The sequence below is a fragment of the Mustela lutreola genome, chromosome X, assembly GCF_030435805.1.
Source record: "Mustela lutreola isolate mMusLut2 chromosome X, mMusLut2.pri, whole genome shotgun sequence".
In the NCBI taxonomy this organism is placed as follows: domain Eukaryota; kingdom Metazoa; phylum Chordata; class Mammalia; order Carnivora; family Mustelidae; genus Mustela; species Mustela lutreola.
In genome coordinates this window covers 15,451,119-15,467,115 of record NC_081308.1, presented here as the reverse complement: position 1 = coordinate 15,467,115, position 15,997 = coordinate 15,451,119, and the positions used below count along the sequence as shown (strand labels likewise).

Below are 15,997 nucleotides of genomic sequence, written 5' to 3'. Positions count from 1 at the left end.
AGCATGATTGTGGGCAGAGCCTGGGGAAAAAAGAATCTGGGAGGTAAGTGTTCATGCGGTCTTACTGATAACTATTTGGTGACTTCCAACACATGCCACAAGAAGTCAAAGGAAGGGTGTCATGTCCCCAGTATTCTTCTTTGGAAAGGGATTCACCTTTGGGGAAATGATGGCATTGAAGGAGGAAAGAAGAGCTGGCCTCCAAGAGCAGCTTCCTTTCCCTCTTTAACAAACACAGTCATCTCGCCAGTGAAAGCGTCTCAGTGTCAAGTTTGGTTTAATGCTTTCCTAGAGAAACATGTCTGCATGCATTTATTCCTTGTGAAGCCATCCAAAGAGATTTAATTCTTTGGCAGTCATAATTTTGTGTGGTTTCTTTAATTGCTAATTTGTTTAAATGGCTTTTAGCTTTACAGTTTCCCTTTCGGAAATGTTACTTTCATTGCTAATTGCTAATTGCCATAGAGATTGGAGTCATAGAGATTGAGTCATAGAGATTGGAGGTACAGTATGAGGTACGGGCGGGGCGGGGAGGGGAGGACAGGGTGGGAAGCGTTGTTGCCGCACACAGACTGTGGCAAAACAAGTTTGTATCAGAATCCGGCTCCGGTTGAAGAGTGGTGAAATGTCACACTTACACAGAGATCTGCTTTGAAATTAGATTTTTTTTTTTTTTTTTTTAAAGAATCTTGACTCACTTCTTTAAATTAAAGGCTGGCGGTGGGGAAATCAAATAAAACTCAGAGCCACCCAAACGCAATGTATTCAACACATGAAATGGAAAGCCCCAGTGCAGGTTGCCCTGTGCCCAGTAACACATTTAGAGGTGGTTCCCGGCTGGCTGTGAGGCGCTTCACGGCTATGGCTGATTTCTGAGCTCTTTCTTTCCCCGCCCCCACTCTTGACAGGTTTAAGGGAAACCACAGGCTCGGAGAGTGACGGGGGTGACTCAAGCAGTACCAAATCCGAAGGTGCCAACGGGACAGTCGCAACTGCAGCAATCCAGCCGAAGAAAGTTAAGGGAGTGGGCTTTGGAGATATATTCAAAGACAAACCAATAAAACTAAGACCAAGGTCGATTGAAGTAGAGAATGACTTTCTACCGGTGGAGAAGGTAGGTTCGACAGTTTCTGTTTTATTTCAACACAGTGTGGAGTACCCAAAAGTCCTGTTTAGGGCATCTGAGACTTCTTGTTCCTCTTCTGGGGGTGTCGGCATCCTCACAGGCTAGCTGTTTGCCTTCTCCCCTTTGAGGCTCTCCTTCTGTGTTTCTGGAAAGTCTCATGCTCTAGTTTGCGTCTACTCTTCTTACTGACCTCTCCATGGAATGAGTCTTGATATGACTTTTCAAATGGTTCTGCACTTCTCCTTCCCCTCCACCATGACCCCCCCCACCAAAAAGGCCCTCATGCTTGGACCCAGCTAAACACATGACGATGACACTTTCGAGCACAGACCAATCTATTACTTCTCCTTGTCCGTTTCTTTAGTGCTTCATGCCTGGTTGTGTTGACTGGTTCTGCACTAGACCAAAGGAGTTGTGTGGGTTTTTTCTCTAGGAGTTAGGTGGGAATGATTTCTAGACCGCTGAAAGGAAGTCTCCCGCATGTGTGTAGGATGGAGATGGGCCGTGCTGTGACTCCCTGCGTCGCTACCATCAGGAAGCTGGCTGTTTTCTTCTACCTCTCTGGTTCTGGGTTGCGAGAGGCAGACAGTGTGTTGCTGCTGAGTACGCGGTTGCTACAGCAACACACCCAGAGCCATCGAGCTTGTGGCTGTCAGTGACATCTACTGTGGTACACTTCTGAGCCCCATAGCTTCACTTAGGACTTGAGAAATACTGTGGAATTTTCCAGATTGTATTAAGCTACACCCGTGCTGTGCTTAAGGAATGTTTGTTAATTTGATTTAGTGCCAAAACTTTTGATGTTTGTGCCAGTAGGCTCAGGGGATTGGGCATCGGCAGCATCTCTAATGCAGGTTTATCAGTGGTTTTTACATGTTTTTCATTTTTCAGGTGAGATGAATTTTTTAGAAGTTGCATCACCTTCCACAGCTGTAGAACTAGCTGCCTCTTTCCCCCAGCCCCCAGCAACCTTGCCTGGTGTCATCATGCATTAGAATCTGGAAAGGAAACTTTGGGACACTTCAGACCCCTAGAGATGGAAAAGGCAGGAAGAGGCAGAGACTTAGACGTGAAAGAATGTTCCATTTGCATTTTCCTTTCACTGCAGCTTATCTGAGCCAGCTTTGTTTCTTTCAGTAAGCAGCCTATGATACCTCTCGAGGTCTGAAAGCTATCTAGTTGGTATCCCAGCTTGCGAACCCATTTCTCCATCACATGATTGCTTTCAGATTCCTGTAAATATTTACAAAAGAACAAGTCCCCATCTTGGGAAGAAACAGTGAATGTAGTTCTTCTTCATTTTACTCAACTGGTTGAAATGAATGTGACCATTGACTCAATCAACAAGCAGTTAATGCCTTTTATTTGCTTTATGATTCTTGGTCTTAGATTCTTCTCTGCGTAGGACATCATGTGTGTGTGCGTGCGCACGCATGTGTGTGTGTGCCTGTCTGTGTGTGTGACTTTTGCCTATTGCTATGAATACTTGTTTTAAGCACAATAGTAAATTGGGTAGCGTCACATGTAACACCCCCGAGCTTGGATCTCAGCCCACTTCTGCGAACCCCAGGGCCGCGTGCCCAGCTGCTGACTTGCACATCTCCACCTGACAATCTTAAATTCTTACTAGCTTGCCCAACCCTGAACTCCTCCCCATTCCCCTCGAACCACTCTGCCCACAGCCTTCCCCATCTCGGGGGAAGGCAATGCCACTCCCACTCCTGCACAGCAGGACTAAAGCCTTGGGGTTTTCCCTGACTTCTCCTTCTCTCATAATCCACATCCCACCCGTCAGGTGACTCCATCAGCTCCACTGCCCCTGAACGTCCGACACCCGCTAACCCCCTCCCCTTTGATGGTCCCCTGCTCTCTCACCATGACTCACTGGCCTCCTAATAGGGTTCCCTGCTTCTCCCCTTCCCCCTAGAGTCTCATCTCCACAGTGAAGCCAGGGTGATCCTTCGAACGCCCAAGTCCAGTCATGGCGCTCCTCTGCTCGTGTCCCTGCAGAGGCTCCCCTGATTCTTGGTCTTAGAGTGAAAGGCCTTCCCCGGGCCATCAGGCCAAAGTGACTAGGCTCCTTTACTACCCGGCCTTCCCCTCGCCTTCTCCCCTTTCTTACTCTGTCCCAGCCCCTCACTCTCCCCTAAACATGTCAAGCACTCTCCCACCTGGGGCCCTTTCTCACAGTGCTTCCCTCTGGGTACCTCTGGGTAGACACCTGCTCCACCTGCCTACTGGCTGCCTGTCTCTTCTGCCTCTTCTCCCCAGAGAGAAGTCTTTGCTCAGACTTGACCTTTTCAGGGAGCCCTGCCCTGGTGTACTCATTCTAAAACCTGCCCTCTTGGCCTGTCCTGCTCACTTGTGCTTGGTTTCCTTAGCCTGCAACCCTTTCTAACGTAATAGTCATTTTATCATGATCATCATTTATTTTATTCCCTGATCTGTGCTCTGCGCTTAGAACACGGGCAGAACACAGTAGGCTAGGTGTTCAGTAAGTATTAGATGTACGGGTACTATCAAAACTGTATCAACATAGCACTCCCGACATTACAGACCTCTATAAAATGAGGGGACTGGATGGGAGAATGTAACAGTTATATAGTTGGAAATATAGTGGCTGTGTGGTTCACTGTGTTTTTGTGAAGCAGAGATTTACTGTATTGGTCTTAGAGACGTGACACGTTAACGTCATCAGAGTAATATATGTGTGCATGTGCATGTGTGTGCATCTTGATTCATGATTTGTTTGCAGAAGGAAACCATGTGCTGGCAACAGTCTTAACCTGCTCTTCATTGTGAAGCCTCTGGGGAAAATGTCAACTTCCCAGCTTGCTTTACTGGCTGTGGACAATTTTTTTTACAGCATCTAAGAGGGCTTGAAACATCTCCACCCCTGTCGTTGGCACTACGGATGGTGGCATAGATTTACGGAACGAGAGCAGATGAGTGCGAATGTTTTACTAGTGCACAACCTGGTTCTCGTCACTGTTGAGATGGTTTTGTGTCCAGGATTTATGTTTGTGGAAGGAAGCTTCCTTTAAGAATTGGGCACGCAGGTTTGATTTTGCGGAAGCACAAATTGGATCTCATGTTAGGTGAGACCCAGGTGGTCTTCTACGTAGGCGGGGCAGTTGGCCATCCGAGATGGCTTGTTTGATAACTTGGGTGGAGGAAAAAAAAAGGAAGCTGGTAATTTTTAACAACTGCAAGCCTATTTTATTTTTCATTCAAGTTAGTAAGTTTTGGGATCCACTTTTTTCTGTCACTAGAAAATTCTGTGCTTGTTTTCCCTGTGCTCTAATCCATACCAGCCTAACCCGAGTGACTAAATGCTGGTAATTATACCAGTACAGATACTATGTAACTCTCCCCGACCCCAACAATAGGGACATAGTGAGTAGTCTTGCCTCTCAATTTACTGAGCTATAAGGAAGGACCCCATTTATGAGTCCTTTTTATCACTGTGAGTGATTTGTTTGATGCACCATTTAATTGAAATACTTACAGATGAAATTATTTAATGTCTGGGATTTTGCTTCCAGTAATTTGAAAGATGGAAAAGTGTGTAGGGCACAAAGGAAATGATTGGTCATGAGTTGATAACTATTGAAACTGAATGGTGCATACATATGGGATCAGCACCCCGTACTCTCTTTTTTATATATATTGTAAATTTCCCTTGATAAAAGGTTAAAGAAATAAAGAAGAACCTTGGGAAAAAATATAACATTTAAACTAAGCCCAGAGTTAAGTATGTGTTGTATTAAAATAATAGAAAATACAGTGTGTTAAAAGATGAACCAAGTTGAATATCATAAGATTAGAAGGGGATGGGGGTGCCTGGATGGCTCAGTGGGTTAAGCCTCTGCCTTCGGCTCAGGTCATGGTCTCAGGGTCCTGGGGTCGAGCCCCGTATCAGGCTCTCTGCTCAGCGGGGAGCCTGCTTCTCCCTCTCTCTCTGCCTGCCTCTCTGCCTCCTTGTGGTCTCTCTCTCTGTCAAATAAATGAATAAAATTTTAAAAAAAATTATTAAAAAAAAGATTAGAAGAGGATGGTACCCTTGTCCTAGCTCGCTGGCCCTGACAAAATCATTTAACCTCAGTGAGGCCATATGTAAAATGGGAATACTCTGTATACCTGTCCCACCTCGTCAGACTTTTAAAAAATGTTATATAACAGAAAATACTCTGAAATTATAAATGTAACTCATTTCAACTAGTATTTATTGAGTACTGACTCTGTGTTCAGCACTGGGGACACAGTGGTAAGTAAGACTGGGTCACTGCTCTCAGGGAGCTGCAGAAAAATAAATAAGCCGTAATAATACAGTGCGGGACATGCCACAAGTTGAGATCACTTTGAGAACACAGTGCTGAGCTGTAGGAGCCCTTGGGCATAATAGGAAGTGATGAGTTGTGAGGGACACTGGAGAATGGGTGCTCCTGTATGAGTATATGTACCTCCTTCCTCCAGGAAGTAATGTTTAGACTTCCTGTAGGAAGTGATGCTCTTAGGCCCACAAGAAGTCATGTTTAGGCTGAGAACCATGGTGTCCAGTAGATATTCATTAAGCCAAGGAGCATAGAGTTATCAAGGTGAGAAGAGCAACATGTCTTGAAAGGAAATTAAAATAGCACAGAACATGTGTCAAGGCTTTAGCAGGGAGTGGGGAAAGATGAGAATAGAGAAGGAGCAGGGCCTAGATCAGGAAAGGCCTGGTGACTTGTTAAGGAGTTTGGACTTGATCTTAAAGGCAGTGAGGAGCTATCAGTGGGGAGCTATTTTCAACAAGAGAGTGGTACAGTCAGGTAGGTGGTTTAGAGAAAGTATTCCAGTTTACAGTGGGAGGAGTGGATTACAGAAGACAGGGTGACTAAAATTGAGGAGAGAGGTTAACAGAAACTTATGTTGGCTCTCCCAGTAAGCTCCCCACTGCCCCTACAGTCTAGGTTCTAAATCAGTTAATGAGTCAGTGGATGGGGAATCAAAATAACACTTTTGCTTCTTGTTTTCAGTATGGATATCCATTTCATCCAGCACTGCTTATTGAAAAGATCATCCTTTCTGCACTGCACAGCCTTTATCACCTTTGTCATAATTTAAGTAGCTATGTATGTGTTAGTCTGTTTCTGGGCTCTGTTGTGTTGGTCTATATTTGTCCTTGCACTTATTCTATACTACCTCAATTACTGTAGCTTTATAGTCAGTCTTGATACCTGGCAATTTAAGTTCTCAATCTTTGTTCCTCTTCTTCAAGATTTCCTGGGCTATTCTTGACCCCTTGTATTTTCGTATAAATTTTAGAGTCAGCTTGTCATCTCCCCCCACCAAAAAACAAACAAACAAACAAACAAACAAACAAAACCTTTGGGATTTTGATTGGGGTTGCATTGACTCTATAGATATGTTTGAGAAGAATTGATACCTTTCCAATCCATGAACATGGTATATTTCCTCTATTTACGTAGATCTTATTTCATTTTGTGAAATTTCCTCAGAGCTGTACACTTAAGATTTGTGCACCTTTCTCTACCTATGTTATATAGCAATGTTGTTATTGATGAAGGCAAAGTTGAAAGATATAGATGAGTGTGAGAGCCAAATGGGCCTGCCAGCTGATCCCAGAATTAGACAGATCCACTCACCCACTCTCAGCAACATTATAGTAAAGCAGACCCATGTGCGATAGAAGGGCCTAACCCTTGGGGGACGAACAGAGGCTAACTTCGAAGAGGAGAAAAGAGAAGAGTTGAGCTGAACATGCCTTTATTTTTCTGAAATTCGCTTATAGAAGAAGTCATTTCATTCTCCCAGAGGAAAGTGAGTAAGGGAGCAGAGAGTTCCAGGAGTGTCCAGGTGTGTCCAGAAAGTGTCCATTTGGGATCCCTTTTGCATGGCAGGGAACATCAAGAGAAGAGATAGTTTTTCTCGCTGACAGCTTTGAAGTGTTGTCCTAGATGGTTTGGGGAGATGCTTTGAAGGTAGAATGAAGAAATTTGATAGTATGTGGAGGATAAAGGAGAGGAAGAACTTGAAGATGATGCTTTGGGCAACTGGCTTCAGCACCTGGGTGGTAGTATCATTCCCTGGTTAGAGACTGCTGGAGAAGAGAGATATCTGGGGAGGAGAGAGGTCATGGGTTATCTTAGACTAGCTGGATTTCTTAGGTACTTGTGGAACCATCAAGTGGAGGCATCCAGCAGGCTCTTGGATAAGTAAGTCTGGTGACTGAGAGAGAACTGTACACTTAGGTTTGAAGTCATCAGCCTAGAGACTGGGTTGGAAGGCTATAAGCAAGAAGGCAATCTGGACAGGACCTTATTCTCATGAATACAGCTGGTACCTTCTGTCCTTCACCTGTGGACCCAGGAGGGAATTTCCTCATCAGGCTGCTTCCCTGTGACCCCAGCCTAGCCCCATCTTTTTGTGAACTCCTTCCGTTTTCATGAGTCACTCAGATGATCACTCTGACCAAACATTTAGGGAAGGGAATGGCAGGTATTATACATGGGTGGGTAAATGACAGATACCCAGGAGAATCTCCAGGACCTAACCTGACAGGCCTTTTGTAGAATAATCTTGGCTTTTTTTTCCTCTCTTTTTTGTAAAATTTAATTTTATTTTTTCAGTGTTCCAAGTTTCATTGTTTATGCACCACATCCAGTGCTCTATGCAATACGTGCCCTCCTTAATACCCACCACCAGACTCACTCATCACCCCACCCCTCTCCCCTCCAAAACCCTCAGTTTGTTTCTCAGAGTCCACAGTCTCTCACAGTTCATCTCGCCCTCTGATTTCCCCCAACTCACTTCTCTCCGTCTCCCAATGTCCTCTGTGTTATTCCTTATGCTCCACGAGTAAGTGAAACCATATGATAATTGAGTCTCTCTACTTGACTTATTTCACTCAGCATAATCTCCTCCAGTTCCATCCATGTTGATACAAAAGTTGGGTATTCATCTTTCTGATGGAGGCATAATACTCCATTGTATATATGGACCATATCTTCTTTATCTGCTCATCTGTTGAAGGACATTTTGGCTCTTCCCGCAGTTTGGCAACTGTGTCCATTGCTGCTATGAACATTGGGGTACAGATGGCCCTTCTTTCCACTACTATCTTTGGGATAAATACCCAGTAGTTGATGCCAGCTTATTCCATGTTCAGGTTTGTACATTGGTTGCTTACTGGATTCCCCACAAAGAAATTCTCCAAGAAGCTCCTTTCCCATGGTCTTTCTGTCTTAGCTGATTACCATTTGTGACTTCTGATGTCTCCCTCTTACAGTGATCCTGTTTTCTTTCTTCATTTACGACCATATCCCACAACCCAATGTTGTGTTTGTGACAGTCTCTTCAACTCTAATCATCTTAGATCTCATTTTTCACCCAAATTAATGCCTTTATGATATCAACATTGTAGCTTTCACTTGTAACAGAGAGTGTTAGTTAAAATTGTATATAAATGAGCTACTAATCATTTTTTTAATCAACCAAATTGCAGTAAGAGAAATTTTACTATTTTCGTACATAAGCAGTCTTTTTATCTATTTAGTAAAAATTCATCAAGCTGTATACTTAAGTACAATTAAAAATTGTAAACAGTTAAAGTGATGATCTTCATTCATTAAAAATGAGAGATTTATGTCTCTAATCCTTTGAAGACTAGAAATAAGCTCTGGGGATCTTCAGGAGCTAAAGGTGTCTTCTTTGACTAATGAAACCCAACTTGGTCAAAACTTTGTTATGATTTCCTGAGACCTATAGTATTGGATGACCCTCCTTTTGGTTGAATGATAAGATTATGTGACATCTCTTGAGCAGTTGGAAAATCCATGGGTTTTAATGAGTAGATGGTGCTAAGATGCCCACTGGTTGCCTAGGTGAATGGTCTGGGGTTTTCAGACTTTGTTTTCTGTGTTCTCTTTCCCCAAAGTGTCTCTGTTAAGTTTCCTTATCTAGGAGAAGTAAGGACAGGGGTGTTAGTAGGAAAAGGGAACAAGACACAGTGTTACAGGACTACTCTTTGACATGTTAGATGTTGTTTACTGTTCTACATATGCTTGACACAGACTTTCTAAAACACTCAGCTTAGTAGTTATTTTCTAAGAAATGTTTAATTGCAGCCAGAATATGACCAAGGATCGCATTCGCGGAAGGCCTTAAATTTGTGTTTTTAAGAGTGTAGTGGTTATAAAGCATGCAGGCCAGATTGCCTGGGTTCACATCCCACCTCTGACTCTTCCAGGGACAGACCACTTAAGCACTCAGTACTTTAGATTCCTCATCTGTAAAATTAGAATACCAATGGGACGTTTTCCATATGGTTGTCACGAGGAATGAGTAACACACAAAAAAAAGGATAGAAAAGTGCGTGGCTTATAATCATCACTTGATTAATTTTCATAGTTATTATTGCTGCCCTTCTGGTTATTAGAACAGAAGGAGTGCCTGTAAATAGCAGTGCGGTTTCCAGGATCATTTCTTTAACTTTTTCTTATAGAAAAATTCAAACTCACAGGAGGAGAATTGAATTTTGCTATGTCTGGATAGCTGTTTGTTTGACATCATCATGTCTTAAATATTAGCCATTAGAAAGTAAGTGCCATGATTTTGGACCTTGCCATCATATTCCTATTTATAACTCCTTGAAAACCCTTGTTAAACTGTACTGGGCCCTCAATAAATATTTGTGGACTGGACACACAAATATAATGTTTTGTCCTAATCCAACTGAAATCATAAAGGAAGACTCATTATGTTTGGGGTCTGCTTGTGGTCTGGCCACAGATTCACTCTCTCGTTTGTCTATTAATTTGCTCATTCATTCACTTACTGAGGCTTTAATGAATGCCTTTTATGGATCTTCATTGGCAGCTCTGCAAATTTCTAGATAATAAATGAGCTCAATCCATTTGTAAAGGAGTTGGCTAGGTGGCATGTCTAGATTCTGTATGAGCATGATACCTCCGTATTTTTTTTACCTGGCAGTATATTTATTTGTGATGAGGTGGGTCTGGTGTAGTTCACTGCAATGGAGTTAACACGTCCTCCCCTGCATCACGCCTCGAATCAGCTGTCACGTACAGGCCTCTCATTTAGTGCTTTGCAGTATGTATGCGTGGGAGAAAAGTGGGCAGGTATAAAAGTCACTGTGATGCAGGGGAAAGGGACTAGCAGAGGTACATCCAAAGCATCAAAGAGAATGCGGGAAGGAGCTACTACCTCTCCTAGAGGTCCCGAATGACGAGATGGGGTATCAGGAGCTCTTCTCAAGCAAAGTGAGATTTGAACAAAGTATTACAAGATAAATGGGCTTTCGCGGTCCTGGCAGCGTGTGCACAGACAAAGAGAGAGCGTGGTTATGCAGAAGGGCTGTGTTTGGCTGGAGTGCAGGGGATGTGGTCCCGGTGGTGGAGGAGGAAGTAAGGCGCTGGAGGGGAGGTGGGCCCTGTTCCCCCAGGGCTCCGCCAGCTGCTTTACACAAGCTGTACTTCTTTTGGGTGACCTGGCCAGTTAGCGGAGGAGTTCCGCTTGGGAGTGGCATGATCAGATCGGCACTTTAGAGATAACTGGGGAAGTGCCCAGCAACGTGAACTGGAGATGGGGAGGAAGTAGCTGGGAGAGTTGCCAGCCCCGGGGCTCCGTGGTTGATGACTAATTGGCCAGGCCCCAGGAACTTCTAGTAGCTCTTGGAAAGGGGCAGATGGGCCCACCTCATGTACACTCTTCGAGCTGGGCCGCTGTAGCCTGGGTTGGCAGCAGAACTGATAGAAGAGCCAAGTTTCCTTTCAAAGAAAACTCTTTTGTTATTATGGGAAGCAAAAGGCTAGGACTCGGCATTCAGCTGTCTTTGTTGCGAGATAGGCTAAGGATGGAGAGATAATAAATAGGTGAAGTTGGGAAGGCATTGTTAAATTCATTTCTGTAGATATATTCATGAATGTTATCATGCGTCTCTGACACATACACATTTATTTATGTAGCATGTATGTGCAGCCAGCTTATGTGCCTAATTTGCCTTTTAATAAACTTTAATTTTAGGGACGCCTGGGGGGCTCAATCAATTAAGCGTCTGTCTTCAGCTCAGGTCATGATCCCGGGGTCCTGGGATCGAGCCCCGCATTGGGCTCCCTGCTTCTCCCTCTGCCTGCTGCTCCTCCTGCTTGTGCTCTCTCTCTTGCGCGCGCTCTCTCTGTCTCTCAAATAAATAAACAAGTAAGATCTTTTTAAAAACCTTTTAATTTCAGAATAGTTTTAGATTTGTAGAATAGTTGTAAAGATAATACAGAGAATTCCCACAGAATTTTCAGAGAATTCTGTTCTTAACATCTCCTGTTAATATGGTATATTTGTCACAATTAATGAACCAGTACTAAGACATGATTATTAACCCAATTCCATCCTTTAGTCAGATTTCCTTAAGTTTTTCTTGATGTCCCTTCTCTGTTCCAGGATCCCATCTAGGACACCCCATTACAGGACATCTCCTCAGGCCCCTCTTCGCTCTGACCTTTTCTCAGATTTGCCATGTTTTTGATAATCTTGGCCATTTCAAGAAAATTTTCAGAATGCCCTTAAATTAGCATTTGTCTGACATTTGTCTCATGCTTAGACCAACGTGGTGGATTTAGGGAGGAAGATCACAGTGGGGACTTGCCATTCTCATCACGTCGTATCGGGGCACATCCTGTCAACGTGACTTCTCACTGTTGTTGACTTTGGTCACCTGACTGAGGTCATGTTTATCAGGTTTCTTCACTGTAGGTTGTTCTGGTCTTTTCCCTTCTCTAGATTCAACTTTTAAAAAAAGATTTTATTTATTTATTTGGGAGAGAGAGAGAGACAGAGATAGTGACAGAGATAGCAACAGAGAGCATGAGCAGGGAAGAGAGGGAGAAGCAGGCTCCCCGCTGAGCAAGGGGCCTGCCATGGGGCCGGATCCCAGCACCCTGGGATCACGACCTGAGCCGAAGGCATACGCTTCACCGGCTGAGCCACCCAGGCACCCCTAGATTCAACTCTTCCTAAAGAGTTGAATCACATTGTGTACCTTACACTTGAGTGGGGGGTTCCGCTGTCCTCCTTGAGGGATGAGTATCATCATAGATTAGTGGGAATTCTGTGCCGGCAATTTGTCTATCCTCTCTGTACTAATTAAGTTTTGATAATTAATTTTTGATAAGGTGCTTTTTTTATCTGCCCCCTAAATTCCAGATGTTAATTCCCTCCCGCCCACACCACCTTGCCATTTGCATCCTGCTGACATCTCCCACGTTTGTTTCCTTGTGTGATGTACCAACAGACCTATGTCTTATTTACCCAAGCAGATTGCATATTTCTTAAGCACTGCGATAGCATCTCATTCAAAACCCCCAATACCACAGGCAGTTACTAAATATTGAATAGGTGGCTTTTAAATTAGTACAATTAAAAAAATTCAAAAATTCCTCATAGGAAAGTGAAAACGGGCCCTCGGAGTCTGAGCACATGAGAAGTGTGGTAAGGTGAGGGTACTCTTAACTTGGCACCCTGCCTTGTGATGTCGCCCTGAGTTTGAGATAGTGGCTACTAGGGTGCTTACTTTGTACCAGCTACTTTATTAAGCACTCAACATATTACCTATTTAATCTTGCAGACAACCCTATAGACTGGTGCTTTTATCCCCATTTTATAGAAAAGGAAACTGAGGTGAATGGAGGTTAAATGAGTTGCTCAAAATCACACCCCGGGGAAGAGGTCCAGCTGGGATTTTTGATCTCAGACACGCTGGCTCTAGAGTTTTGATCTCTTAACCACTGGGCTCTAAATCCATGGAAGTGGTGATTAAAATGGTATCTCATTTGGGGCCAAAACAAGATTGCTAATTAAATATTTTATTCCAGTCTGTGAGGATACTACCACTGACATGGCTGGCAACAGTTTTGCTGGAGTTTTCCTAGGGTGAAATGTTTCTGTAAAGCCACGGCTGTTTTTCCCTTCTTAGGTTTTTTTCTTTTTTCTCCTCTTCCTCCTTCTTTTTCTTTTCATGAGTAATTTCTGTGTATTACCACTAATTTCACATCTTTAAAATTTGGGTATTTTTTACCATGGACATTTCACATAGAAATGCCCATATTCTAGCTCTCTGTCGCTCCCCATCAGATTATCTGCTGAGAGATAGTGGGCTTTTTATTTTCTCTCTGGTGTTTTTAAACAGAAGTGGCCGCTGGGTCCTGCCAAATGAACACTCCTGCAGTGTGTTCCTTGTCTGAATGGTCGCACCTGTGGGTCCCCGGGAGACAGCTACGTTCCCGCAGCGAGGGAGGAGGACTTCTCGCAAAGCCACCCAAGCCTTGAATCGGCCCTGGCTTCCTGAACCGTAAACAAATGCGAGCTTTGTTCTCCCTAGTGCTCATTTGGTCCCAAGTATGACTCAGGGTTAGGCTGGGTCCTTCAGGCTCTGTGCCTTTGGCTGTTGGAAGGAAGTGGGAGGGTCCCAGGGTAGTTCTGGGACCTTTTCAAACTGAAGAAAGGAGGCTGACTGCATGATGGGAGAAGAGGTATTTCTTTCTTTGCTTTTCGAGATGTAGTAAGTCCCCTTAATCTTGCATCTTGTCTGCGCGGGTTTTCTAACAAGGCTTGTAATGGATTTGCCCTGGTGGGTTCCAAGAAGTGTCTGCCGGCCAGGATCCCCCTGGGGCTGGAGTGGCGGGGAGCTGTGGATATTGTAAGGAAGAACCTATAGTGCGGAGGAGTCTTTTCTCAAGTCAGATGCTGCACTGGAACTCTGTAGCTGTTTTAATCCCCCCACCCCTTTGGTCAATCCGGCCATTGATTTTTACAGATGTTTTCAATTTCTCTGTGTCTTGGGTTTTCATGTGCTCACACTGCAGAGAGTCATTTAGATGGGCAGTTTGCACAAGCAGTAACTGTTACACCATGCCACCGAGAGCTTTAGCAATTACAGATGTTTGTGCAGTAAACAAATCCAGCTTGCTCTTCAGGTTAACTTAGGAGAGAAGAGTGTGTCCTCGCAGAGTGGGCCAGCTGCGGGCATTTCACTCTTGGGAGGCATGGACATTGGGAGTTTTCCTGGTGAGTGGAGAAGCTGTGAGTAGTGACTCCTGGGTGCTGCTGAGCTGTTTTTTTTTTTTTGTTGTTGTTGTTGTTGTTTTTTAATTTATAGAGGTAACGATGTTTGGCTAATTGTGTAGGACTGAGCATTTATATTCATTTGCTTCTATATACACAGTCGAATAAAAACACTCAATTATTTGACTTTTCTAAAAGTTTGCTAGTGATAAGTGGTCTCGTTTCTCTCTGTGACTTGTTCATATTTATCTACCTAAAAGCAGAAGTCTGTCATTTTCCAAACAGAAAATAAGATTCCCTAAATAAAGCACAGGATAAGTAAGGCTTGCAATGCGTCATATGTCTTCCATATTCCTGTCTCTTGTTAAAAAAATTGTAAGGGGGAGAGTGGATGATATCTATAAAACATGTCTCTTTGTGCCTTTTTCTATTGGCTTTAACTTGTAATGTCTTCAGAATTACATGAAAAGGAAGGTAACATGACAAAAGGAAACACATTGTTTTAACACATTACTTTAAGAGTAGGAGAACTTCTTGAAAAGTTTTTTAATGGCGTCTGTAGCTTGTCTAGAAGGACGTGAGTGCAGACAGCAGCTGGCTAAAATAAAAAATATACTCATCTGTGATGGATTGAGAGAGTTTTCTTGTTGAAAGCTATCTTAAATTTGCTGCTTATTATTATTATTATTATTGCCAGATAGCATTGTTCTGAGTTCTGAAAAGTAGACATGACAATTAGATATTTACGTGCAAAATTCAGCTGGTGCCTGAGAAAGGAGTGAAAGGAGTGAAAGTATGTTGATTGTAAAACGTGACCTACAGAAAAGGCTCAGCAATGGTACTTGGCTCCCGCAGGAGCCTCTCTGGCTCCCTCAGGCTAGGGCCTGGAGATGACAGACAGGGAAGCCCCTGGGACCCTTAAAAGTTTTGTGACTTCCGAACTACTAATTTGCATTATTGAATGCTTCCCCCAGTCCTTTGCTTATTTGCTTCTCAAAATGGAAATAGCCCTGTTACTTCTCTGATTACAGGAGTTCTTTGCAATAATTATTACAATAATAAAAACTCAAAGTTAAAGAATATGAATAAATTGCCCTTAATCCTCTTATCCAGAAACAACCATTTAATATGTATCCTTCCAGACTTTTATCACAACGGTAGTGCCCGTGCAGTATACCCCTGAGGTCATATTAAATGTTACCTGATTTTGGAACTTAACATATAATGGACCCCCCTTTTCTTTCAGACAAGCACACGGTCATCCCTTGTACAGGCGTACCACCATTTATTGAACCGATCCTCCTGTAATAACTATTTAGGTTGCCTCCACATTTTTAATATTAAAAATGGCATTCTTATATATGCATCACTGTGTCTGCCCTGGTTATTTTTTCGGGCTCAATTTTTAAGAGAGGAATTTCCAGGTTAAAGGCTGACCTAATTCTGGCTGGTTTTGTTTGTAATGAAAATAACCTAAGTACATGGTAAAAAAAATTCCAACAGAACAAAAGTTAAGACTTTCTTAGTCTCATACACTCAGCTTTAATTCCCAGTGGAAATCCCCATAAAAGCTTTCTTTGTATGCCTACAGAAATGGAGAATGTTTGGGGGTGCTTGGGTGGCTCAGTCGGTTAAGCATCTGCCTTCAGCTCAGGTCATGATCTCAAGGTCCTGGGATCGGGCCCCACATGACACTCTTTGCTCAGTGGGGAGTCTGCTTCTCCCTCTCCCTCTCCCTCTGCCTGCTGCTCCCCCTGCTTGTGCTCTCTCTCTCTCTCTGTGTCAAATAAATAA

General features: G+C 43.4%; 1 protein-coding gene across 7 annotated transcripts in view; it reads left to right on the top strand.

The window, feature by feature from the left end:
• The window catches only part of SH3KBP1 (SH3 domain containing kinase binding protein 1), a 339,463-nt gene that overhangs the window by 204,818 nt on the left and 118,648 nt on the right, over positions 1-15,997 (top strand). For 6 of the 7 annotated variants that reach the window (XM_059158548.1, XM_059158547.1, XM_059158544.1 and 3 more), the window contains one exon: positions 909-1,114. In XM_059158548.1, the coding sequence (XP_059014531.1) occupies positions 909-1,114 (206 nt within the window). Of the gene's footprint in view, positions 1-908; positions 1,115-13,541; positions 13,672-15,997 lie in introns of those variants that run through there. The other variant, XM_059158550.1, reaches the window with a different exon arrangement.